This window comes from Phalacrocorax aristotelis, chromosome 1 (assembly GCF_949628215.1).
Source record: "Phalacrocorax aristotelis chromosome 1, bGulAri2.1, whole genome shotgun sequence".
In the NCBI taxonomy this organism is placed as follows: Eukaryota; Metazoa; Chordata; class Aves; order Suliformes; family Phalacrocoracidae; genus Phalacrocorax; species Phalacrocorax aristotelis.
In genome coordinates this window covers 146,195,044-146,221,847 of record NC_134276.1, presented here as the reverse complement: position 1 = coordinate 146,221,847, position 26,804 = coordinate 146,195,044, and the positions used below count along the sequence as shown (strand labels likewise).

General features: G+C 40.0%; 1 protein-coding gene across 3 annotated transcripts; it reads left to right on the top strand.

Annotated features, from left to right (window-relative positions):
* The first annotated feature begins 3,492 nt into the window (after positions 1 to 3,492).
* LOC142066706 (solute carrier organic anion transporter family member 1C1-like) lies at positions 3,493 to 26,804 on the top strand. 3 transcript variants are annotated; one of them, XM_075114548.1, is made up of 16 exons: positions 3,493 to 3,608; positions 6,723 to 6,781; positions 7,768 to 7,922; positions 10,263 to 10,404; positions 10,493 to 10,625; positions 12,754 to 12,869; positions 13,707 to 13,853; positions 13,970 to 14,068; positions 15,496 to 15,741; positions 16,613 to 16,777; positions 17,304 to 17,499; positions 18,971 to 19,133; positions 21,123 to 21,307; positions 22,488 to 22,552; positions 24,513 to 24,630; positions 25,520 to 26,804. In XM_075114548.1, the coding sequence occupies exons 3-16, from the start codon at positions 7,791 to 7,793 to the stop codon at positions 25,734 to 25,736; spliced, it is 2,124 nt and encodes a 707-aa protein (XP_074970649.1). In that variant the 5' UTR covers positions 3,493 to 3,608; positions 6,723 to 6,781; positions 7,768 to 7,790; the 3' UTR covers positions 25,737 to 26,804. The 3 variants fall into 3 exon arrangements, with proteins under 3 accessions (XP_074970649.1, XP_074970639.1, XP_074970629.1); XM_075114538.1 differs by having other exon boundaries at positions 6,712 to 6,781; XM_075114528.1 differs by having other exon boundaries at positions 6,659 to 6,781.

Below are 26,804 nucleotides of genomic sequence, written 5' to 3'. Positions count from 1 at the left end.
TTGTAGGACCACGAATTTCAGCCTCTTGCATGTAGTTAATGCTAAGTACATGATCATTTGACTGAGAGGATATGCTTGACTCTTTTAGAGACCTTGCAGGGGGCAGTAGTGTTGTTTTGTTTTGTTTTTGTTTTTGTTTTTTTTATTAAGACCTAAATCTGATAGATGCAATCATAACATAACACCATGTTTTTTCTCTGCAACAATACATGAAGGCCCCCTTGACCATGTTATTGATCACTTAGTTATGGAAAACTAAAATTAGTTCTGCACAACAAGTTACAAATAAAAGGAATCAATAAAATGCCAAGAGAGCTTTATGGAATATTATGGAACAAGTTATCCTTGAAGCCATTATTAGGCACACGATGGACTGGTGATTGGGATCAACCAGCATGGATTTGTCAAGGGCAAATCAAGGCCTGACGAAGCTGATTGCCTTCTACAATGGGATGACTGGTCTGGTGAACAAGGGCAGAGCAGTACATGTTGTTTAATGGGACTTCAGCAAGACCTTTGGCACAGTCTCCCTTATTATCCTGGTAGCCAAACAGGTGAGATATAGTCTACCCACTATAGGGTGGGTAGAAAACTAGAGGATCTGAAAGTGTGATCAGCAGTTCAAAGCCCTGCAGCTGGTGGCCAGTTGCTAGTGATGTTCCACAGCAGTAAATACTGGGACTGGTAATGGTCAACAACTTTATTAATGGTTTAGAGAACAGGACCAGAATTGCTCTCAGCAAGTTCATCTATGACACCAAACTCAGGAAAGGGGCAGTTCATGCGCTGGAGGACAGAATGGCAGAGGAGGTTTGATGAGGATGGAGAAACAGGCTGACAGGAACTCCTCAAGTTCACTAAAGAAAAATGCAAAGCCCTGTACCTGGGATAGAATTAATCTATCCACAGAATATGTCGAGGGAGTCAGCCAGACAGAGAACAGCTTTTCACTAAAGGACCTTTGGGTCCTGGTAGATGGTGAGTTAAACATAAGATGGTAGTGCCCCTTTGAGCCTGCATACTAGGCTACAGTTATTAAAGACCAGAAGGTCTGGAAAAGTGGTTCTTTCCCTCTGTTCAGTAATTGTCAAGCTGGATTTGGCATATTGTGACCAGTTTGAGTCACTCCAGAGCAAGACATATATTGATACACTCAATGATGGATCTTATAGCCTTTGTCAGCTATCTAATGGGTGCTTATACAGAAGAGAGCACCAGACTCTCCCCTGCACACAGGTGATGCACAGCAAAAATATGAGAGGCAATAGACACAGGTCGCAGCAAAGAGAAGTCTAATTACATGTGCATACACAGCTACGTATAGAAGTTATTTACTGTCAGAGTGGTCAGATACTGGACCAGGTGCCAAGGGAGGCTGTGGAACCTCCTTTCTTGGAGATTTCCACCAAAAACTCAACTTGATGAGGCCTGAGCACACCAACAAACTTTGAATTTAGTCCTGCTCTTAGTGCAGAAGATTGGACCGGATGAGCTCCAGAGTTTCCTTCCAGTCTAAATTATGCTGTGATTCCAAGACTTTCCTCTAAGCTTTTCTCTAAGATTACTTTCTTTTGGAAGGCATCCCAAACTTTGATGAAGCCAACAGTTAAGACCCATCTATTTTAGGTTTCTTAGCTAGGCACCAGTCTGTCTCTTTAGTTTTCATTACTGTTATTAGATTTCTAAATATATTATGCGCAACATTCCAGCTTCACTTTTTGAAATAATAGTAAAGGCACAAAGCTGGATGGAATGGTTAAACAGAGGATAGTCCAGATATCATGAGGGAAAAAAAGAAGAATGAGCATCAGAATGGCAAAACAGGAGTGGAATACAAAGTTAAATAGAAGGTTGCACAGCTGGTGGCCAATAACAGGAATTTCTACTCCAGGGTGAGCTGAAAAGTTTTGAGAAGACCCTGGGTGTACCTGTTAACTGTAGATAACTGGGAACTACCTTTAAAAAGATGCTTTTCTGAAAATGCTATATGTAATCTTAGAACATGTCAGACAAGTCTAGAGATAAGGAATAGTTAATATTTCAAGATGTGGCACTGGTGAGATTGCACCTGGAATATTGTATACGGTTTTAGCCATGTGCATTGAAGAAACAGGGATCCAGATAGAAAGCGCTGTAGCCAAGGGCTCCAAGGATGTGCTGCAGAATCAAGACAGCCTATTTTTCATTAAATTATTAAGCATAATTATCTTGTTTGCCTAGTAAAGCAGGTTGAAAAACTGTGCTCTCTTCATTTATGATCAAGGTTGAGTCCTAAGTATCCGGTTGAGAGGAAGAGCTTTTAAAGCTAAAGGACCCTGTCAGTTCAAAACTGGAATATAATTTGAAATTAAAAGGAGGTTCCTATGCATCAGAAAACCAATCTTCTTCAGCAGCCTTAGAAGAGGGAGGGAATTAAATTTGTATTGTTTTCAAGGCAGGGCTTGGCCTTTTCAGAAAAGATGTTTTTGTGTTTGCAGACTGGATTTGTTTATCTAGATTCCTCCTGCATTCTTATTTTATAATCTTAGTAATACTTGCAGTTGAATTGCCCTGACATGTAGTTTTGGAGTGACTACCATTTTCTTGTTGATGATGCCTCTTGTTCTATGAAGCTAAAGGGAAGTCGCTGGTTAAGAGTCAGAAAAGCCAAGAGCAGTGCAAGGTATCATGGTTAACAGCATCGAAGGCAAAATTTTATTAAGATTATCCAAAGGTCAGAATTTTTAAGTAGGCTGTAACTCTTCATAACAAGTAAAAACTTTGGCGTGGCAGCAGTGGTGGTAAGGAAGGGTGCACAAACTATGAGGATTGGCACGTTTTGGTGTAACATCCAGGCAGAGAGTAGTCATAGTTCACATGCTTAAAGAATGACTTCTCTTTCAAGTACACTCACTTTCAGGACTCAGGCATAAGGCATAACAAGGGTGCAATCAAATAAAATACTTCTCAGGAAACCAGTTCAGGTTTCCTTGAGCTAGAGCTGTAAGTAGGCAAAGGGCAGCTCCAAAGTACACGTAGCTCCAATATACTTTCACATTGGCTTTGCCTGTACTGTTAATAGCACTGAACTATAAATCTGAACAGTCTTCTAAGCATGAGAGTTTCTTGAACACCTAGTTTGTTCAATATACCCAAGGCATCTCTTCCTGCAAGTCAGTGGCTGGCTCTAGCAGGTCTTAGCCGAATGGACTTTAGCCATAGGCTGTGAAAATAAAACTTCATACCAAAATATATTTTACTTATCAGTAAGCAGGAACACTTTTAAAGTTGGGACACCCTGTTTTTAAATGCCAGGAAGGTATGAGGTATTATAATCTTAACAAGCTCAGGATAAAAGGTATTTCACAAGAGTGTACAAAAGGAATACACTTGCACATTTTCTACCTAATTAATTTTTGACCACTGTGGATAAACATGTATTTTGGGACCTTTAACAGAGGGCAGAACTGGGAGGAGACAAGATTAAAACGGCCTAAACCATAGTTTGTGTTAGAAGTTAATGATTCTTCTACCAAGTACCAGCACAGCCTTGCTTAAGGAGACAATACTCTGACTTTTGAGCATTTGTGTGGTAGTATAACTGCTGTTGTTGTGGATACAGAACCTAGGTAGGAACCTCTTTAATACTCTTTTTGTTTGTCTTAACCTTTAAATGTTGCCATTTAGTGTTTGCAGCTAACGAGCTTTACCTGTGTAGTACTAGTTGCATTTCCTGCGACTGATAACACCAGTAACATTCCTGTTGTAAATGTCAATGCTTTAATGATGGCATCATACATTTGTATGTGTGTCTCATGTCCTGAACAATGTAAGCAGCATTGAGGTCTGCACAGCACTGTGATATTTATTTTTCAAATTAGGTAAAGTTAAAAGATTCCTTAATGTATTTAAAAATCAATAAGGCAATTGGATTAGCATTGCAGTTAGTATAAATCAATATAGTTCCATGAACGACTGGATGAAATGTGGTTCTTGATTTGTGATTTGTTAGCCAACTGGCTGGTGGTATAACCCTTGAGAGTGCCACTGCGGCAAAAACCAGCCCAAGGACTTAGAGTGTTTTTGCTGGATTCTGAAAATTCCTCAGACATCATTGTATTTTCTTTCATAAGAATCTACAAAACCTGTAGCAAACTATTGTCTTGACCTTTGTAAACTGATTACCTTTTATTCATGCTAAGGTGTTTAAACTGGTGCTCTTATTCATTATAATTTGCATGTAATTAGGGGGTAGAAAATCAAGCTTGATTCTTGTTAATGTTCACTAAGGAATAGATCTACCTAACAGGCACAGAGTTAGGCCATGGCACCTATAAGGTCATATACCCTGGAGAATGAAGAAGTCTGCAGTTGTCCTTTGCAAGGCTGGTTGCTGTACTCTGGAATGAACTCACAAGGTGCTGCATGGTTCCCATGATGCTGTGAAGGCTCTCAGCTCCACCAACACAAATGATCCACACTGATTATTAGTTAAGACCCTCGATCTCCCCCCACCCGAAGTGTTTCTCAGAAGAGACTGTACTGAGCACAAGACCAAATGAACTTGTCAAATATTCCCTGGGTATGATGCAAAACTGAACTGGATGAGTGTTAACTTTCATTCTCACGGAATGGCTTGAGAGGTTTTGGTCTTTTTTTTTTTCCTTATGCTCACTTTTGGGCAAAGGACTGTTTTCTTCCATTGGGAAGGAAGTCAGGGTGACTTTTGTTTAGGCTGATGGACCACCTAAACAATACCTATATATTATTTGACTGATCTCATCTTTCTGCAGAGACAACTACCTCAGGTCATTACTATGGCAGAACAGCTTGTACAGACGAAGCGTAACAGTTTTAGAGAAGTCATATTTGTGAAAGGACACATTTGGTGCAGAAAGCTTCATACTTTTCCTTTGCTTGTAGTCAGATCCTCTGTTTATTAAATGCAGGAAAAAACCATTAATGAAATAAATCTAAAATAGCAACTTCATCAATACTTGAAATCGTCAGGCTCAACAGTTAATGCATGCTGACATCAATCGTGAAACAACCTTTTGTCTTTTTTCCTAATCTTCTTGTGGCATGGCATTTCCCCAGCCTTGATCTCTTCTATCTCCAGCAGATTTCTGTCTAGGTCAGGGTCAGCTGAGGCTGGGAGGAGATGCTGCCAGCAGCTCCAGCTGTTGATCCTTGCACATAGCTCAGTAGCATTTCTCTAGATCAGTTGCATCATCTTTTTGCTTCCTTTCCCCTGTCCTAACCTTCCCCAGAAAAAGTAGCACCATCCCGAGCAGCTTCTTTGCAAAGCAATGATAAGACTTGTGTCATTCACCACTGATAGGAGCTGGTCACCGCTGTTCTTGCCTGAGAGTCCTTCCCCTGGATTGCTGGAGGAGCTGAGCACTGACAGCACTGAGCCAACTAACTTCCACCTCCTAGCTGGCTTTACACTTTTCTGTGTGCATCAAGCAGCTTTTGCCCCATGAAGATGTATTTTACTTTATTTTTCTTCTCTTTTTTATCCGTTATCTTGCCTGGTACCCTAACCTCTGCCTCTGCCTCTGGATGCCTTTTTCACTATTTGCATCTAGCTGCTTAACCTGCTTTTTGATCTTACTGCCCTCCCTTTGTGCACCTTGACAGTCTTTTTCTGAAACATTTACTGGGATAGCCTGCTAATATCTAAACTTCTTCAGTTACATGTATGGATATCTGGCTGCCTTTCTCTTTTCTCTACTTTGTCTCTCATTTCTATCTTCATGTTTCTCTACTTTCATTCCTTCTCTCGTTATACCGAGATTCTAAGTCATGTTGTACCTTCAAACTCTCAAAAATGCCATTTCTTTAGTCCTGTGACCTGCAATGGCTTGCTACCCCTGCATCTTATTGTAGTCCTCAATGTATAATGGCAACATGGAGAAGCTAACATCTTCAGATTACACCAGGGCAGATAAATTTCAGAGGACCAGATGCTTAAAAGTATTTGTGTACTAGCTTTTTCTGAGCACTAAGAGTCTCATTTCACAAGCATTTGGTAATTGTGCAGACTTGAGGAAATCCTTTCCTCTACTTCTTGTTCCTATCTGTCGGAGGAGCCAAGTGGAAGGAAAATCTATTTTTTTAGTCCAGATATATGTTCTGACCTAGACTTACAGCACAGCCACAGAAGCAGTGCTACTCATATGAGTCAAGAGTTTGGGAAGAAGATATGAGCAGTGGGAAAGGAAGGAACTTGTTCATGCCATTAGTACCTAAGGACATGTTCATGAACTTAAGCCCAAGAAAGTCCTAAACTGTTTAGATCTCTGTTTGTGTATTTGTCTTAAACAGCCTTAGGTATTAAGCCTCTTCCACCTGAGTGAAAAAAAATGTGCATTAGAGCACTGCCTACCCTTTAAATGCTCTGAAAAGTGTTACCCTGCTATATGGCCTGTAGCAGAGTAATTTGCAATTGCAGATGGACTTTTTCCAGCATTGGAAAAGTTCATCCAACTTTTTTCAGCTCCGTTCAAGCATGGAAAACTTTTCTTTGTGTGATTTCCCCCCCACTCTCTCTCTTCTTCACCCTTTTCTCAAATGAGGAGACTACTGTGAAAGGTGAAATAAATCAGTTCCTGTGAGCTATGATTTCTGAGTTCTGACTTTAGTTTCAACACTCCTGTCTCCTCTGTGTGTCTAGATCTGCAGATCTGAAGCGAGTTTGTTTCAAGTGACCCATTTTTTTTTTCTGAGGGGCTCTGCAGTGGCATCTGGATCTTCCTTCAGAAGTCTGTTCTATTTGTAGTTGGAGTGGAACGAACGGGCAAGTGTTTTCATTCTTTAAATAAACTTTGCAAATAGATACATAGAATTCCCTTACAGATTTTCACTGAAGCATTCTTTTTAATTGCTTACCCATCTCTCTGATACAGCATTTTAAAATACTAAGAAAAGAAAAAGGTGAAATACTGTACTATTCATTGCAGCAAAACCAAATTCAACTTAATCATGAAATAAGGCTTTCAACAATAAAAAATTATGTTATATCAAAGGGGGAAGATTTGTTGTCTATGGCTACAGGGTGTGCTTTTCCCAGGGGAACTGGAGCAGTTCTGCTGAACTGCTGAGTTGCAGATGATTTCATGCATCAGGGGATATAGACAGCACTCTGCAAACAGAAGGCGATTAAGGTTACCCAGTACACTATTGCATGAAGAAAAAATACATAGTCTCCTTATAGGAGGTCAGGTAGCTAATGTAATAAATTCTTTTGTCATTAAGAATTGTTTCCAACAGGCCAGTGTGAAGGAATAAGTCGGATGGCTCGGTGTTAGTACACTGAGTTACTACACAAGTTACTGATCAGTTACTGATTGAGTCCTAAGCTGGGTGGTCTGAAAATTCAGAGCTTCACTAGGGCTGTCTGTGCTTCAGCACTGGTGCTTTAGCGACCCTTGTAGTTTGTTTTTGGAAAGAGACTTTGTCTTTTACTCTTCTGTGGAAATTGTCTTTTTAGCATTAAAAGTCATTCTAGACTGAAAAAAAGAGCGGGGAGGAGTGGGGGGCAGTGGGGAGAGTGAAGGCCATTTCACTAGAACAGAAAGATGTCAAAACAATACACTTCAGTATTTAAATGAATATACACTTTGAAACACCCGAGTCATTGGGCCAAATCCTTTCCAATGAAAAGGTTCAGTTTCAATATCTCAGCATTTCCCTGTAACTATTGTTTCATCAGAAAGGTCCTTACGTAACTCTTCTTTGGCATATGTGCTTTTGTACTTATTATTTTTTTTCTCTTGGGTGCAGAACACTCAGTAAAGAAATCAACCATGACAGTGGAAACTGAATCCAGCAATGTCAGTGACTCAAATCAAGAAGCAGAACCTGTCCAGCTTTTGAATGATGATGCAAACAAAAATCTACCAGTCAAAAAGGAGACTTCTTGTTGCACTGGCTTGAAGGTTTGGAGCTTTATCAGTATCACCACAAATTACTGTTGTCATTCGTTAAGAAATGTTGTTCAAGATATGACATGACAGGTTACTTCATTCCTGTTCCCCTTATCTTTTCTGGAATTGGATACACACTGGAGGTACAGGGAAGGTTTGGATCTTGTCTTTGTCCTAAAGAAAATAAAAATTCCTGATTTAACATGCTTACTTTAAAGATAGTCATAGGTAGATCCCTTTTTGGTCATTGGAGAGAGGTAGCAACCTCTAGTGGAAGACTTGAAGCATCCTAAAACAGGTGGCTGTGATACACTGTTTTCTGGAGGTTGCTCTCACCACCCATTCTTGTAGGGCCAAAACAGGGTGAGGTAAATCATATTCCAGGACTTTCATTTAATGCAAGGTTGTAGGTCAAACAGAGCACTGATTCCCACAAGCATCCAAGCTTTCAGGAGCACACAAGAAGAATTGACGGAACAAAGCAAGTAAACTAGTGAGAATTTTGCTTTCACTTTAAAGCATTAGTATTTATTGCTTCTGGCCAAGTTGCAAATACTGCAAGGGCAAGGTTTCTTTTGACAGTGATGGGTTTGGGTTTATGTTTTGACTCCTTCTTCAGCCAGTTTCATCTCAGGTTAAATTCCGTAGGCTCAGTGGACTTGCAATCAGGGACATATTTCTCTCTATAAAAGGCCTGTAAAATGAAAGATTAATGGAAAAAAATAGGTAATTGTAAGCTTCTTAACCATCCAAAATAGTTCGGCTCAAGTATCAGGCAAAGTTTGCTATACTTTTTAGTTTATGTGACTCACATTTGCCACCCATCTACACCTGCAAAAATAGAATCTGATCTCTCTGGGAGACTCACAGAACTAAGTTTGCCATCATGTATGCGGGAAAAGTTGCACAACTGTGGATCTATGTCTAACTTTATGACAATTGGAGTTTAATAGACACAATACCTTGGAGGTAGTAAAAGGCAAACTGTTTCTCCCTCACCTTTCCATCAAACATTTTGTGGTTTATCGGGGGATTGCATTTTCAAACACAAAATATCCAAGTCATTTTTGTTTGTGTTTTTGTGCTTATCAGCAGTATATGATTTCAGCCAAAACCCATGAGAGCACTGCTGGCATAAGGCAAGAATGGCGGTTCTCACAGACTTTTTGCCAGTTGAGCTCAGGAAAAATAAAATGTGTCAGGACAAAACCTGCACTTATGAGATTTTTCTCTTCATTCCTGACCAAAAAGAGTGCAAATATACCTATTTTCAAGTTTTACTTCCAGGATTAGCTTCATTTCTTACAGTAGATAGTATTACAAAGTCTAAATCTATATTTGCCCAACATTGTGTTATATTGGAACTTTTACCCAGTGAGCAATGAGTCTATTTGTTTTTTAGACTATGTTGAAATAGTTGGATAATATTTAAACAAAATTAGTTTAGCTTTTTATCAAATACATCTTTATTTGCAAAAGCCACGTTACGTGTTGGTGGAAGCAACTATAATATTATAAAGAATATTAAGCTTTCCCTTAAGAGGTATATGGTGGACGGGCAACATAGCCGTAATCCACACTTTTCAAAACATATCATTTGAGACAGAGGTGAACTTGGTCTGTACCACCTTCCACATACTGCGATATCATAAAAACTTGCATAAGGCCTTTCTTTTGATGCCATGGCTATCTATGTGTTTGAGTTAGAACTAGTTATGAACTGGCCTAAAGTAAGTGACGTGTGGCCCAAACAGAATATAATTGGGTCTAAGATTAATTTTACGTCGGTCCAGTGTCAATAAATCTATCTTGATGAGGTAATTTACCTCTGGCAAATTTTACATTTCTGCAACATCTAGAAATTTAGAAATCCCACCTTTTGGGCTGCCCAACACTGGGCCTCAGCTTTTTGATAAATTTAACCTCAGGATATCTGTAGGATAAGTAGTCCCCAGTGAGTTGTTTGCCAAATTTAAGTTCCACGATCTGTAGGATTTCTACTTTGGAAAACCTCTGGCCAGCAGTGCAGACTGGATTGAAAATGACTGGAAGATCAGACTTTCTGGTCATTAAGATGGCTATTGCAAACCTGAACTTTAAAGCAAGCAGCTGCTCTCAGTGCAGCACCTAGAACCAGCCCTCTCCAGCAGGAGCAAACATTGCTGAGAGACCACCCTGGTGCTCCATAGCATTAGGGTACGTGAAAATTCACTTACAATATTGTGATTGTAATTTGGGTAACAAATGCATACTATGATGATGATTGCTCCACACACTTTGAAATATATTTGATCCCTCTGTGACCAGTTTCCCTGCCTCTGCCTCCCATTTTCTGTCTTAATCTTTCCTCAGGCATTTCTTGCTGCTTTATCATTCAGCTACTTGAGTAAAGCGTTGTCTGGTACAATCATGAAAAGTTCCATCACTCAGATTGAACGAAGGTTTGGCCTGACGTCCTCTACTGTTGGTTTCATCGATGGGAGCTTTGAGATGGGTAACTGATATTCCATAATGCACAAAAAACCATTCAGAGAAATACAAGACAGAGTATCTGGCATTAATTTTGGTTCATGACCTTTCAGGTAACTTGCTGATGATTGCATTTGTAAGCTACTTTGGAGCTAAACTTCATAGGCCCAAAGTGATTGCTGCTGGATGCTTTACTATGGCTTTGGGAAGTCTTTTAACAGCAATGCCTCATTTCTTCATGGGATAGTAAGTACCAAGATTAATGTAGGTAATCTAATTTTGGAATTGGATACTGCTTTCTGGTTTATGAATGACACTTGGTGTATATAAAGTCTTAGATTTCAAAGGCCTGTAGAGCCTCACCTTGATGTACAATGAATCACAGTTGACACACAAACCACTGTTCATTTTATCTGGTTGTAAAAATATAGTTCTTCTGAAGTAAATGTTCAACTTCTCAAAAAAACCCAGGAAAATCAAAATGCTTTAGATTTCAGTCAGACTTGTTGAGAAAAGAGGCAGAGAAGGAAATGATTTTACAAAATCATTAGGTTATTTTTTTCAGGAGGAAACATGAAATCTTATGAAACTTCAATTTTCAAACAAAATACATTGTTCTTTGAAAATCTTCAACCATGCTACTGTGCCAGTGCTATTGCTTTAATGAATTATATACTTTTCCTGAATGGTTAACTGTAAGAACACCTTACTGGGAAAATCAGTGTTAACATAAGAATGTGCTATCATTGGCTGTTAACAGATATTTCAGGATCATGTAGGCAGGAAAGTCAAATGATTAAGAACCACAGTAAAATGATGAGAGATATAGAATCTACCTATATGATTTCCAGAATAAGTTTGTGCTGTTTTGAACAGGACCTCAAAGCTCTGAGCGGGTAACTTCATATTGAGTGACATCTCTACCTGAAATATGACTTTATTTATGGTAACGGGTAAGTCTCGTGTAAAATCAGGGATTCAGAGCTCACTCATTGAAGAAGCCAACATACAAAGGTGCTTATTAGAAGACATCTCACTCCTTGAAAGAGGAAACTGGAACGTTGTTGCATCAGATGGCATATTTTTCTCTCCTGTGGCAAACAGCTGCTCCTCACACAAAGCAGCCTCTCAGCTTCATGCAGAGCTGCAGATGGATCAGTACTGGTAGAACTGGTACCAGGGTTTTTCCTGTTCCAAATGCACATGGCTGGTTAAACTGATTTTCTGTGGCTGGTTAAGCTAATTTTTATTCATCTTCTCCAGGCTAAGAGATTCATTACATGTTGCTTATATGTGATAAAGTTTCTAGCCAAAGCTTTGATACAGTGATAGCATAAAGACATATTTCTGTTGCTCTCTTAAATGTATTAGAATAATTTTAGGTATACTACTGTAAAGATAAAACTAGGGAATGTTTTTTTTATAATGACAGTGGATCTTGCACTAGCATCAGACTTGTATTTTCCACTGCTTAAGCCAAACTATGCGTCTTGCTCATCTACACTGGGAAACATACAGTTTCTTGTGTATTTGTGCCAGTATTTTTATGGTGAAACTGTTCTGCACTGTCTATTCTAATGTATGTTCTTTGATTCAACCTGAAAAATAAGCCTGCCTGGTCTAACAGAGCCAGCCCAGTTCCTAGAAGCAAAATGTGTGCTTTACCATGTTATTCCACTTCTGCTAATTGTACTTTGCACCTCAGCAGAGCTCATATCTGGGAAAAGGATTGTGCTAAAGCAGTCAAAGGGCTTCGAGCACCTGAGCTGCTCAGCTGCCACCCCACAGCATTGCTCTGCTGCCTGCAAATACAGCTAGAGAGTGTCCTTTAGCCACTAACTTCATTCACCCGCTGCCATACAACAGCTCTTTCTAAAGCCAATGCCAATTATTAGGCAAAGAGGAACCTCCTGAAGATGACGTCTCCATTCCTCTCTCTCCCCCCCAACCCCCCAAAAATTTATCTATTATGAAAAGGGGGACTCACACTCATACTCAAGACATTCTTCTTTTTCTTCTTGGCTGTGGGGTCAGCATAGGGAGCTTGCTTGGACCTGACCCTAAATTTTGATACTGACAGTTCAATCTTACCTGAATTACTTTCAAAAGGCTTCTTAAATTTTACAGCTTAAAATATTATATCTTCTAGACAGACGATTCTAACTTCTATTTGTTCTTCCTTTTAGTGTTTTGGTTTTCCAAAATGTGCTTAAATAATCTGTTTTGCTCCTTTAGTAGGATTTGATTTTTAGATTGGTATTTAAACAAAGATTCCTTTCTCTTTAGGGAAACAGCGGTCAAGTGATTCCTGCCCTACTACGCTAGTATTTCCTTAGTGAACCCTGCTTCTAAACCTACTGTTGTGTGTTTTCAGTTATAAGTATGAGACAGCATCATATACAGCTTCTTCAGCCAACTTGACTTCAAGCATGAATCCCTGTTCCCTGCATCAAGATGCGAACAAAACCTTGTTGGAAGTCTCCCAGTCAGGTAAGGAACTGTAAGTATAAGTACAAATAGAGGAGCTGATTTTATCCCTGGTTGCAAGTGGAGTAAATCATTGCCCCATGCAAGATGCTTAGTTAGATTTCTAACTTCAGTCTCTACCTGTCTGGGAACATTACCCACACTTAAATGCACTTCGTGCATTTTATTTGGAGAAGAAACATCCACAAATTACTAGGATCCCCATTTTCCTATGTTCACACTTCCAAATCTGAAATCACCCTAACACTAAAGGGGATGCTGAGACTGTGTGCGAAGAAATTTCTGAAGGCATTCAATTACCCAGAACCTGGAGCTGGGGAGATGGAAGAGGTAGCGTGAAAGGACATGAAACTGGAGAGAGTTAACTGCAGGCAAATGGAGATTTCTATGATTCTGCTTACTATATGGAATACAGCTGGTTTACATGTTGCTTGGCATGTGACATAGGTAGAGAAAGAGCCAAGCTGTGCCCAAGAAACCATCTGAAACTTCTCAAGTTAAAGATATAAGTTATATGCCAGATAATCTATTTAGGAGAGTATCAATCTGCCATGTTTTTTTTACATGGGCATTTTTTCTGATGGGTGATACTTATCTGTATTTCTAGAAACCAAATGCAATGGAGGTGGAGGAAAGTGTTACTAAAAGATTATTAAAAGGTATAATGAGGTTGATGGCCTTTCGTTAATCTTCCATAAGGATAATGCTGTTAATACATTAAATACTAAACTATAATAATTTCATGTGCTGAATTTCCTGTGATTTGTCACTCTTTCCCATTCATTATTCTATAGTTGATGTAAACTAGATGTAAGAGACATGAACTCTCGTTATCTGCAGGCTGTGAGAAGGAACCATCATCATATATGTGGATATATATCTTTCTGGGAAACATGTTACGTGGAATTGGTGAGACACCAATAACCCCATTGGGCATCTCTTATCTTGACGATTTTGCTAAAGAAGAGGATGTTCCTGTGTATGTAGGTAATCTCAACATGAAGCAAACTGAGAGATTTGTAGTGTAGGAGGTTGATCATACTCTGCAGAAGAAAACATCCAGCCATTAAAATGTACTAGCATCTGCTTCATTGTATTTTCAGCATGTTTGCACACAATAGCCATGTTGGGCCCGATGTTTGGTTTCCTGTTGGGATCTTTATGTGCAAAACTGTACGTGGATATTGGATCTGTGGATTTAGGTAAGCAAAATGTAGGTAAAGTGAAAGTAAGCTAATACCTGTCAGTAACAGGTTCCTCTATACACTTATATATGTTTTTATTACACTCATATTAATATAATTTATCTTTAATTTATATTGTTTTCCTTTCTTTTTATATATAGTCTATTACAATTTTATTAAATTACTGGATGCTTTTAGTGTAAAGGCAGAATTAGGCAGGGAACATATTTTAGAATCATGTTTTGGAATTAAAGGATTAAAATATATGTTTAACTTTAAAATTTAGTACCAAGAACTCTCACAGACACTAGATGTTTTACTAAACTAGGATCTTAATGACAGGATTCTGCTAGCATAACCATTTTACAGTTTTGGTGGATTATCTGCCCTTTCAGCTGAGCATTTTATGTTATTTACAATTCATGTAACGTTTGCAATACACTTCTTTCCAGCCCTTGCTTATTCAGATGAAAAGAAAACACATGAATGTAATCACATCTGCCAAATGCCAGAGGGAGCAGAGCAGTCCCCATAAGTGGTGGCCATGGTCCTGCATCCTGTTCCCTTGCAATGGAAGACTCAGGAACCATCTCTGAGGTGGTGTTCCCTAGCCAGCCCACCTCCCCACCTGCCAGACCAGCCTGATGGGAAGTCAGGCAGTGTGACTGGTGACAGGTTTTTCAGGAAAAGGCCCGGTGTAGCAGCAGCAGTGGGTAATCTGGTTTTGCTAGCAGGACAGAGAAGATCTCAGATCTTCATGATTCCATAGTTTGATAGATTAACTATTTTGTCTCTGCCCTTTGTTAAGCCAATGACTGATTCTGCTTAAGCATAAGGACAGTGAGCCAATTCTGGTCACACAGTGAAAAGGCTTACGGTGTTGGTCCACCACCAGACATGCCAGCATGTAACATTCATAAAAATACAACCAACTGCTCTCATCTTCCTTGAAATTGAAAGTTGTGGCTAATCTCACCAACGCCACAGAGAATGCCCATATGCTTAATAATAACCAACACAATTCAGTTTTGCAGTGGATGGTCTCAGTAGAAACGTCTCAGACTAGGAAGACCCCATGCCTGAGGCCTGTCTGCACCCATTTTGGTTTCCTATTTGTTGGATAAGGACCTCTATGTTGCCATGTATGCCACAAAATGGCAGTCAGCAAATCATATAGAGAAAGGCAGGCGAAACATAACACCATTCAGGGTATGATGCTTCCTACAGGTGTGGTATGTACAGTATAGGAATATATATACCGTATATATAGGAATATATACAGGAAGGCAAGTATGATGCCTTCACTGCATGAACAGTCTCTCATTAGATGATTACCATTACCACTGAAAATCAGACATTGTGTAAAATGTAGCTAGTTTTGGCAGGTAAGGGTGGGAAGGTTCAACTTCTTTTAGGTAACTTGTATCTGTTTCCCTCAATTCTAGGCAGCATCACTATCACCCCACAGGATTCCCGCTGGGTGGGCGCATGGTGGCTTGGTTTTTTAATAGGTGGAGTAACCAGTTTCCTAGCTGCTATTCCATTTTGCTTTCTGCCAAAGAGTCTGAAAAAGCAGGAGGAAGCTAATAATGACAATACTTCATATGGTCTCTTGGAAAACATGGGCGCCACGAGGAAGGCACTTCCTCCTGCAAAACCTAAGCCAAGGAAGTGGTCAGTAATGCTGAAAGGCAAGTGTTTCGCAAGTTGTATGAATGTGAAAAGCAATAGGCGCAACGTACACGGGAATGTAATAGTTCAGCAGAATATTTTGCCTCCCCTACACTTCAGTCTAAACCAGTTAGCTATCCCAGGAAAGGAGGGGTCTGCTAAAGATTATTAGAAGTCAAAAAACTTCTTCAAGGCTACGAGGTTCTGCATGCATCACCTGCAATGCATCATCACCTGACTGGCACCTACCTCTAAAATGTTGTGCTAGAAGAAATTTGAAGAGTGGAAAAATTGTTTCTGTATCAGGACCTAAAAAAAATATTAGGAGGTTCCTTTCTCAATATGGAAAGCCAAATTATTTATCTGATGAGCACGGAGCTCATGGAGACTCTGAAGCACATTGCTGCCTGAGGAAAATACAGCAGGCTTGAACATCAGCTCTGATCGTGCAGTTGTCAGGCTAAGAAAGGAGTGGAAAGTGCTTTGCAGCATTAGCCAAATTCTTCTGTCTTTGTTCAGATCTCAGTGGAAACTGTTGGGCATCTCCACAAAGGCACCTCTCACTTAGCCTTCAGCCTGTGGTGATATTCATGTAAGCTGAAAGAAGTCTTTGATGTGTGGAGCCCTTCAGTCTTCATGTACAGATCTCACTAGAGCACCCAGGCCTTAACCCATATCTCTGTCTTCTTTTAGGATTCTCTTCCTGTATCTCAGCCTCTGCTGTTTTTCAAGAATCTGATTTTACTTTCAGATACTCACATGCAAATGAAGATTAGTACAACTTGCACTTGGACAGCTGAGAGAAGGATTTTGCCCTAAGTTTTGTAGATTACTCACCAGTAATTATGCCATGCATCTTTCAAAGCCAACTCATATATCCCTTTCTTTCAGATTTCTATACCTCCCTGAAAAAAGTATTGAGTAATCGAATGTACTTTACATTTTTGTGTTGCTCACTGTTACAGTTCAGTAGCTTTATTGGTTTCTTGACTTACAAACCAAAGTACATGGAACAGCAGTATGGACAATCTACATCTAAATCTAACTTTCTAATAGGTGAGTTACACTGTGCAAAGACTGCTTATGCTATAAGCTGTGCATGGGGAGAAGCCCTGGCGTGCTTTTTCTGAGACTGAATTCCTTGCAGAACCAGCTGGTGTAAATGGCGATCTCTTCTGAACTTAAATTATGTAAAGGCAGCATACAAACTACAGTTTTGGTGCCTATGGGACTAGAATAAATTGGTATAGTATAGTATAGTACAGTACAGTATAATAATTATATGTGTTGTGTTATATTAATTATATTATAGCAAGGGCACCCCAAATATCCAATGAATGTGGTGTGGGAGTTTTAAATGCTGCAACATCTGATTAATGCCTTGCAATGGAAGTGGGTTTTGAGGGTTAGGCCCTTCAAAAATAGCATACGCAACCCAGGGATTAGGCTGAGCACAAAGCCACCTGGAGTCATCGAAGTACAACATAAAGCTGCCAGGGATATCACACTGAGAACAGAGTTTGACCCTTAAACCCAGAGTGACTCTCTTATTTTAACATTCCCCTTTTATAATCTCTTTCAGGACTGACATCCTTACCTCCTGTAGGTATTGGGCTTTTCCTAGGAGGGCTCATAATGAAAAAGTACAAAATGAGCATCATTGGAGCAACCAAGTTTGCATTTACCATGTCATTTTTGGCCTATGTCACCACTCTCTTGCACTTTTTTGTTGGCTGTGAGAACCATGTAGTAGCAGGAATGACAGTGTCCTATGAAGGGTGAGTATAAAACGAAGAGTATGTTTTTCTCCATTGCAGCAATAGTTCAAAAAACATACTATGATATCAAAACTAAATGAGAAACATGCTTTTGCAATGCTTAAGAGAAAGTGAACACTACCGCTTGCCACTGTAATAGTTTTATTGGTCAGCAGAGTGTCAGCCTGGCAAAGCATAACACTGGGTAAAGATTAATTAGAAATACATAAACAAAATTGCATCATTACTGATGTAGGTTGTTTGGCTGTGGGGGGTGGTCTTGCTGTTTCACACAGTGCTATCTCTACCCAAGCAGTAATTTTCTAGCAAAGTATATTCAGTAAAAGGGTAAAGCATATGTAACAGAGAACATTGGTAGCATACCCTGCACAGAGATGGAAAGACTGCAACATGCTAGACCCTCTGCCTACTGTAAACTAAAAATTAAGTTTTTATGCCTACTGAAGATAGTCTCTCCTCTCAGGAGAGAAACAGGGTTTAAAAGTTACAGGCTGTTCTTTATTCTTGGAGAGAGTAAAGCTACCAGTACAGGGGATGCGTGCTAGGATATGGCGGTCCAAGGGGCCCAGCAACATGCTGGCATATGGGTTGTCACTGCGTCATGTCCAACCTGCTCAGAGTACCTCATGTCTAGTGTGAACCTGTTTACATCTCCCTGAAGGCTTACCTACAGTTCAGTAACTTGTCAATAGAGTTCATTTATCAAGCCATACTGGTTCACAGCTGAAAAGGTGGAACTGGACAGGCAGGATGCCACAGATATTTATTTTTGTTGGAACCTGGGGACTAATGGTCTTTTGCTTGTCTTGTACCCTGCAACATTTTCACTAACAGTGCAAATGGTGGACCAGGGAATATGTTTAGTAAGCACTGAGATGAAAGAGATGGAAAGCACGTAAATTAACCCAGAAATGAGAACCTGAGGGAAGACGTCACTCTTCGTTACAGGTCTCAATACCCAAAAGATGTCTGAAAGTGAAAGGGTATTCTGCATTCTCCATATCCTCTAGGAAGAGTTAGGCTATTCTTTAAGAGAGGAGTATTTTTAATTATGGAGAACAGGAAATCTAGTTTCTATAAGTGGTGCATTTTGACCGATAGGTAAAGATATACGTGCAGAGGCTGTATGAACCCTTGCTAGCTCTACATATGATTAGAGGATAATCTGGCCAACGTCTCAAAGCATTTTAGCTTTTCCTTTTTCTTTTCTGTCTACACCTGCCAGCTAAAATCAGTAGCAACATTATTATTTGTTTTAAAATTCTTTATAATCTAGTAATCACTTTAGTATCAGTGCAAGTAGGATGGAATTTCAGGCAAAGAGATCAATGCTGTAGACTCAGCTATGAAAACATATGCCCTGGGCATATGAGGTGGGTTTCAGGACAGCAACACTGTCACACAGAAGGGACTATGTTGCCATCAGCACTGAATTAAAAGTTCTTACCCCTGTCTGAACTTAACTTCCAAGCAAACCCATTCCGTACCATGAAAATGCCATATTTTCTGAGTGCAACTCTGGCTGCAAATGTGCCTCCAATGTGTGGGATCCTGTGTGTGGAGACAATGGACTCACGTATGTTTCGGCGTGTCTAGCTGGGTGTACAACTTCGGTGGGACATGGAAAGAATACAGTAAGACCCTGCTTCAGTTTCTGAGGCTTTTTACTAGCTTATTTTTCATGTAACATCAGGGATTTAGTAATATAATGCAGTTAAGGGAAACAAAAATTGCTGGAGACCAGTCACTAAAGTATTTATGATTTCTGACTACAAACAGCACAGAAAACATAGATATTTCTCTGAGTTACTGCACACTAAGCGAAGAGCCTTAGCTCCTTGTTGTAGACCCTAGCTTTCACCTCTTGTAGATCAAATAAGATGGGGAAAACAAATAATTCAAAGTAGTTACATGTTGTCTGAAAGTTGTCGATAGCTTGCCTTTCATAAAGCTCGTTCTGGCTGCCCTAAAGTTTTCAGCCAACAGTTGAAGTACACTAAGATAGTGTAATATCTTTCTTGATACTGATCATTAATGTGTAAATATAAAAAATTATTTGAGAAGAGGCAGCTTGTTTCCTCTGGGATGGCAGGATACTGCTTATTTTCCTAGCTGGCTGAATTTTGTTCAGCGCAGATTGTTGAGGATATTGCATAGAGTCCCAGAGAGGAAGCTCCAGTCCGTGGATATAAGCCGTCATTGGACTGTGTCACTCCCGTTTTCTGATGCCAGATGATCACTCCAGAAAATACGTGATCTGGAGCTGTCTCTTGCACTCTCCAACACATTTTTCTTTGTGGTTAGTTTCTCTCTGATGTCTACAGTCATCTTCTCCAAAAGACATTCTTTGCTAAAACCTTAAGGTGGGAAGCAGGGGAGAAGGGCTCAATGGCATCCGTGACAGTGGGACTACTGCCTCCCACACAAGTCTGCCCCTGTAGAGGATCAGGTTTGTGGCTCACAGTTCCCTTTACCTCAGCACTTCTTCAAGTCGCTCAAGACCTGGTTAAAAGCTATTGCTCCTAAGCTACCAGTACACCCACTGCTGATCTCAAGGCTCTACATGAGCTGTGTCTTGACAGGTAGCTTCTGCTTACAGCTGTAAGGTACCTCTGGTGAATCAGCATTAGCATAGAGGGACCTGTGATCCAGGTGCTTTTCACAGAGAGAAGTGAGTTAACTGGTAGTGTTACCTGGCAGCAAAAGGCACATCTTCTTGAGCCTTGCTTTTCCCCTTCAACTGCCCTCCAGGGACACAAAGCTGAGGCCAGCCTCGGAGATCCTGCAGGTACTCCAAACCTCTTCCAGAAAGAGGTGCTGTGTCCACTGTTAAAAACATGCTGGCACAGAACATCCCTTCCAACTCTGAGCACTCTTTGTATGAAAGAAAAAAAGATGCTGCCCATTGCCTCAGGAAAGATAAATAAAATAGGAAGAGGACGCTTAGGAAGGCTTTAGGCTCTGCCTGTGTCTGAAAGCAGGATTCCCAACTGCATGAGCAATGTCCTACCAAGCATGGCCAGCAGGTTGAAAGAGGTGATTCTGTCCCTCTACTCTGCTCTGGTGAGACCCCACCTGGAGTGCTGCATCCAATGCTGGAGTCCTCATCACAGGAAAGACATGGACCTGTTGGACTGGGTCCAGAGGAGGGCTACAAAAATGATCAGAGGGATGGATCACCTCTCCTCTGAAGAAAGGCTGAGCAAATTAGAATTGTTCAGCCTGGAGAAGAAAAGGCTCCAGGGACACCTTATTGTGGCCTTTCAATACTTAAAGGGAGCTTGTAAGAATGGTTGGGACAGACTTTTTAGTAGGGCCTGTTGTGATAGAACAAGGGGTAATGGTTCTAAACTAAAAGAGGGTAGATATAGACTAGATAAAAGGAAGACACTTTTTATGATCAGCGTGGTGAAGCACTGGCACAGGCTGCCCAGAGAGCTGGTAGATGCCCCATCGCTGGGAACATTCAAGGTCAGGTTGGAGGGCGCTCTGAGCAACCTGATCTAGTTGAAGATGTCCCTGCTCACTGCAGGGTGGGGTTGGACTAGGTGACCTTTAAAGGTCCCTTCCAACCCAAACCATTCTATGATTCTATGATTCTAAATCTGCTTTGTGTCTTCCAGGTCTTCCATAACTGCAGCTGTCTTGAAACCAGCAGTTCATGGACCGGAAGTAACTCTGCCACCCTGGGACAATGTCCAAAAAGTGAGGATTGTTCAATGAAGTTTATTTATTATACAGTAATACAAGTCATAAGTGGGTTTTGTTATGCATTGGGAGGCACCCCAGCATACATGATTATGTTTAGGTAAGTAAAACTGTGTACCGCTGGTTGAGGCTTTCCAGTGAGGGGATTAAAGTTGTGTTTAGGTTTCTCTCTTTCCCATTGCAGAAAAGACTCTCTTGCAGTATAGCATGCTTTCTTTAATGTCATTTCCCATTTGTTTGTGGCTGTTAGCATCAAATCTTACTTTGCTGCTGTCTGTAAGTCTGTTCTATTGCATAATGGTTTCTCTTCTGTCTGTTACATGCCCAAGTTTTCCGGAAACTGTCCTCTTTCTCTGCTTCAATATTCTGGCTGTATGGATTTTGAAAATGCTGTGCATTTGTCAGGATTTCTGGATGTGGGGTTACTCTAACAGATTGCACTTATCAGATGTCTGGGAATTCAGGACATTAGAGGGCTCAGCCTGAGGCTCTAATGCTCATGTCTGTTGAGGTACACAGGTGAAAGTGTACCAGGATGTGATTTGGAACCACATACATAAAAATACATTAGTGGCAAATTCAATGGTAGTCCTAAGAGCATTAAGTCCTCCTAAATGAGCACGGAAAACAGAATGCAAACTCCCCTCCCTTCCTCATCTCTCTGAGGTATTTTTCTGAGTGCAGACCATGTTAATATTTGGAAGAAGATGGCAGAGGCTGGATATATAATGAGTTCAAGATCAGAACCTGTTTCTGATGCTTAGAGTGTAGTTCCTCATGAAACAGATGGACATATTGCCAGATGGCTTTGCACAGCTTAAGATGTGACACTGGAAAGAGGAATGTCTTTCGAGAATAGAAAGATGCTGCACTAATGCATCTACCTGCAATATTTTTGTCTGAAGGCACTGTGATATTTCCCATCAAGTAAGTAAGGTATTTAGCATCACATGAGGAAAATGTATGCCAGGGAGTTAAGGCAGTTGCAGACCCCATTTCAATAAGACTAGGATAGACTCTGATTATGACTTTAAAATTTCACTTCTTCAATTATGCTTAGTGAATGGACTTCCCAGGAGCTATGTGATGGAAAATAATAGATTAATTCACCTTTTTCGTACCACTTAACATATTTTCAGCACACGTAGGAAGCACTCTCCTGCCAAAGCTTGGCTTTCTGTCATTAAAAGTATTAAATTCAGGGTAGTTAATGGCAGTTTAATAGGCACGTCTAAGTGCTAGATAGGCAAATACTTCATACTTATCCCTCTTTCTTTCAGATGTGTTCATCCAGAGTTGAAATCTCTTGCAGTTGGTCTATACACACTCATTATGAGAACGCTAGGTAAGAGAAAACATTCTGAATAACTAAGATGCTTGCTTGTATGGCTTTAAATGACACCAATACAACCACCATTTGTAAACCAGATGTATCCTTGAAATAGCTGTTAGACCCTGGGCTGTTCATGAAGATCCTGGTTTTTTTCCTGAAGGTCCAATATTCAGCCAAGCGTTCATTAGGAAACCAGCTAACACAATTTTTATAATCTTTGATCTGCTGATTAAATGGTGTTGCAGGTTGGCAGCCTGGTGTTCCAAAATAGGAAAAGTTTCTAAGCAAAATTAAAGTATTATCTTGAATTTCTAAAGAACACTGTAAGGTTTCAAAATTACGATTCAACCAGTGGCTCACTGAGACACAATGCTGCCAGTGAGATTGAAAAGATGTGCTCTAGTAGGGCTCTATTCAACACTAATACAATTTTGCTCATAGCAGAGTGCTTTCCTCATGTTGAAACTTCACTTTCCTGGTAGATGACAGCTTAGATTTCAATTCCCTTTAAGCACACTGTAATGCTCTTTTAAAATCTTTTTTATTTGAGACTTGCTAATGGGATGGTTGATTAAGATGCCTAGGCAGGCAAGAAAACATGTCTCTGTTTCCTTTTGTTCTCTTTGTCAGTGGAATAGGAATGCCTGCATATCAGAAATGTGGAGAAATGTGTGTGAAGAGTCAAACCACATGATTTTGCTATGAAGCCTAAAAAATCAACAGCAGCTTACAAATGTCTACAAGCAGAGCTAGGTTAGGGCTGTAGTCTCTACTCAGGATTGTGATGGGACATTTTGAGATAGAAAGGTCTGTCCACACTTTGTCCTCTTCTACTTTTCTCATCACACTATGGAGGGGCACAATTTCTGCTCCAGCTTTCAGGACAAGCAATGTCAATGGGATCCTGGAAGGTCTTTCAGCTATGGGAAATAATAAAAAAAACCCATTATGAAAAAAGAACTGCCCCCTTTCTACAGGCTTCTGCTTCAGCACATTGGGCCAGCATGCTCCTTGCATCGTAAGAAGGGGTAGAGCCACTGTCACTGAGTCACAAAAGCTGGCATTTCCCTTCAGTGACTCAGTGATCAAATCTGATGTGTTCCCATCTTCCTTTTCTAAGGAAACCCCAAAATGAGCATTTGTCCCATCATTCCCTGACTACAGCACTGATGATTGTAATACACAGGCCTTTAGAGATAGAGGACTGAGTTCAGACTCTGAGAAGAGCCCGAGGGTAGAGCAGGCTGAGAGTATACCTGTTTTTTACAAAATAAATTCTTTCCTGTATAAGAATGCAGGATGTTCCTGTAGAAGCAAAGTTAATGTGAAACATGGTCCTGTATGCTCTGAAACCTGGATTCCTCTGAAGTTAATACCTTTACTTTGGCAAGGCTAGGATTTTGTCCCATGTCTGCCATGTTTTGTTGTAAAGCATAAGCTTATATTTGGCTAAGTCACACCAAGGGTGCAACTGGAGTTTCTCTACATTCAGCAGCATTTTTGAAAAGCATATTCAGTCTCTCTAATCATGTATACTTGGTGCTGGCAGAAGTGACTCTCAGCTGCTATCAGGTAGATATGAAGTCAGTGTGGATAGTTCAGGTGATGCATAAAAGAAGGAACTACATGTCAGTTCAGTGCTCCAAATGCACCATCAGTCCAGCTCCCCCTTGCAGGAGCTTAAGCTGAAAGCCAGCAGTGGCTCTTAGCGCCATGCTTGAGAAACCATTGTGCATGACTACAAGCCTGGTCAAACCCATCAGACCATGTTTCCTAGGGACTGATGATCCCTGTGGCATAGAGAGGGTGTCCCAGCTTGCAGTTACTCTGATAAAGAAAACTCCCCACAGCCCAAACCACCTAGTGCCACTATTGCAGCATGTAACTTGCCACTAAGAAAACAAAAAGCTGATTCCTGAAAAGATGTCTTTCCCTGTGAAATCTTGTGACATTTTCGCTTGTTCCCTTGCAGCTGGGATTCCAGCGCCGGTTTATTTTGGTGCACTGATCGACAAGACATGCTTGAAATGGGGAAGCACAAGCTGTGGGCAGCGGGGGGCTTGCAGACTATATGACTCCAATGCATACCGGTAAGGCAAATTAGGGCACAAAAAGCCTCATGCATTTCCTCTCTACAGATAGACATGCTTTGTTATGTTATACTGTAGTGTGTGAGGCCACTGATCAAAAATTATGGTCAGATACTAACTCTGGACTCAGATTTATGTCAGCCTATAATTCCTGAAATTGATAAATCTGAAGATCACATCTTAAACTCTTAGTTTTCCAGTCAGTTTTTATGTGTTGCAAAAATCAATGACAGAGACTTTCTGGAATGAAATATGTAATTTTAATATCCTTTGAATCAATTTAAAAGACCTAGGATTGTATGATTTACCATCAAGAGGAAAGATACCCAAATTTACCTTATTTGCAGGTAGATTTTTCATACTGGCAAGACTGTCAGCTTTGTGCATTGGCCACATTTGAGAGAAAAATAAATTTTTAAAAATCATACCAAGCAGCTGAAGGTATTGGTTAAACACAAACAGTATCAATCTTCCGGAAGAATATTCCAGAGATTTGTCTGTTTCACACAAACCATGGGCATTTCTGCTGTGTTTTTTATTTTTTGCATAAAATAGCCCAGTCTGGTGATCTCAATATGTTTTGGGTCCTAAAAAGTCTAAGGCTTTAAAATGATCCAAAAATCTTAGAAACAAAGGGAAGATGATGGAAGTTATCTTTGCAGCTTTTCTCATAAGCAAAAAGAATATTATAAATTCTTTAACAGACCTTTTTGCAAGCAAAAACATCCAGTTTGTGGTGTCATTCACAAAGAATGAGTTTTAATGTTTTCCCCTAAGCTACTCTGTGGTTTTGTTATATACGTAATCCTTAAAATCCATTACAGTGATTTTTTTCAGTGTGTCTGAAAACTTTAATGCCTGGCACTGTCTTCTATGCTCTATCCCACAGGTATGTCTACCTTGGTTTATCAGCAGTGTTAAGAGGTCCTTCCTACTTGATTGCAATCTTTTTTTATATATTGATAAAGAAACACTTTCAAAATAAGAACTCCAGGCCTATGCAGAATGGAGGAAGAGAAAGTGCTCCTATGAATACAGAAGATAATTGCAAGATCAAAGAACATTTGCCAGGATCTTCTGATGCAGAGAATGAATCCTGTATTTAGAAAGCCATTTAGACCAGTGTCACATGAGTCAGGACAGCTTCTTTCAGACACAATTTTCACAATTTTATGAATAACTAAATAATAACATCATTCAGAAAGTAAAACTAATAGCAAACCTGCAATCAACAAGAAAAACTAACATACAAGTATGAAAGTGCCTTACGTGTACCTGGTTATCAGTAACAGACAGAACAAGTTACAGGAACTGAACCGAATTCTCAACAGATACAGGAAAACCTCCCTTGGCATTTCCCATAGAGCCAGTCTGCAATTTTTAATGGGGTCAAAGGTGACTGCTGGCAGAACAGCCACATGCCAAAGGCCAACGCAATGTGGTGCTGATGCTGCACGCAGATCCATGCAGTAGACTGCCACAGGAATGACAAGCTCAAGGCTAACAGCAGTGTTCTGATTTCATCAAGTTCAGCCAGAATTCATAATAAAACCAAAGCCTTTAAGTAAAACGTTTCCATCTAATCTAAATTAATCACTTCAACAATTTTTATCACAAAATTGACAAAAGCAGTATTTTTCCAAGAAGCATTTTAACTTAGCTCAGCTGAAAACTTTATGCCTATTTAAAACTACAAATTGGTTCCCATAAAGAAAATAATTGTTTTTAAAAATCTCGGAGTTGTAGCAGTTATTAAAAACTAACTTTTTTAGTTAACTGACTATGAAACGTAAGTAATAACCTGAATTTTGTAGTGATGTTGTTTTCTAAGCAAAATCTATGCACCATATGCTGGTGGCTTTATTGCTATACCATGTGCTGTCCAGCAGAGGACACTCAAACAATACCGTTACCCCTATGACTACTGCAAATACTCGAGCCATTTGTCATCTTCAGTCTTTATTGTTCTGGGAGAAGTTCACCACCAGGCAGGCAAAACACTTACCTGTGTTTTCATACACCTTAAAACTTTCTCAGCTCAAATCTTTAGCTCGTATATTCAAAGTTGCTTTTGTGCATTTATTGGTTTGTGTACATCGTATTTGCGTGACTCAGAGCTTAACAACTGTTTTTACGTTAAATAAAAAGATGTGTATTTGCGTATCATTTCACAA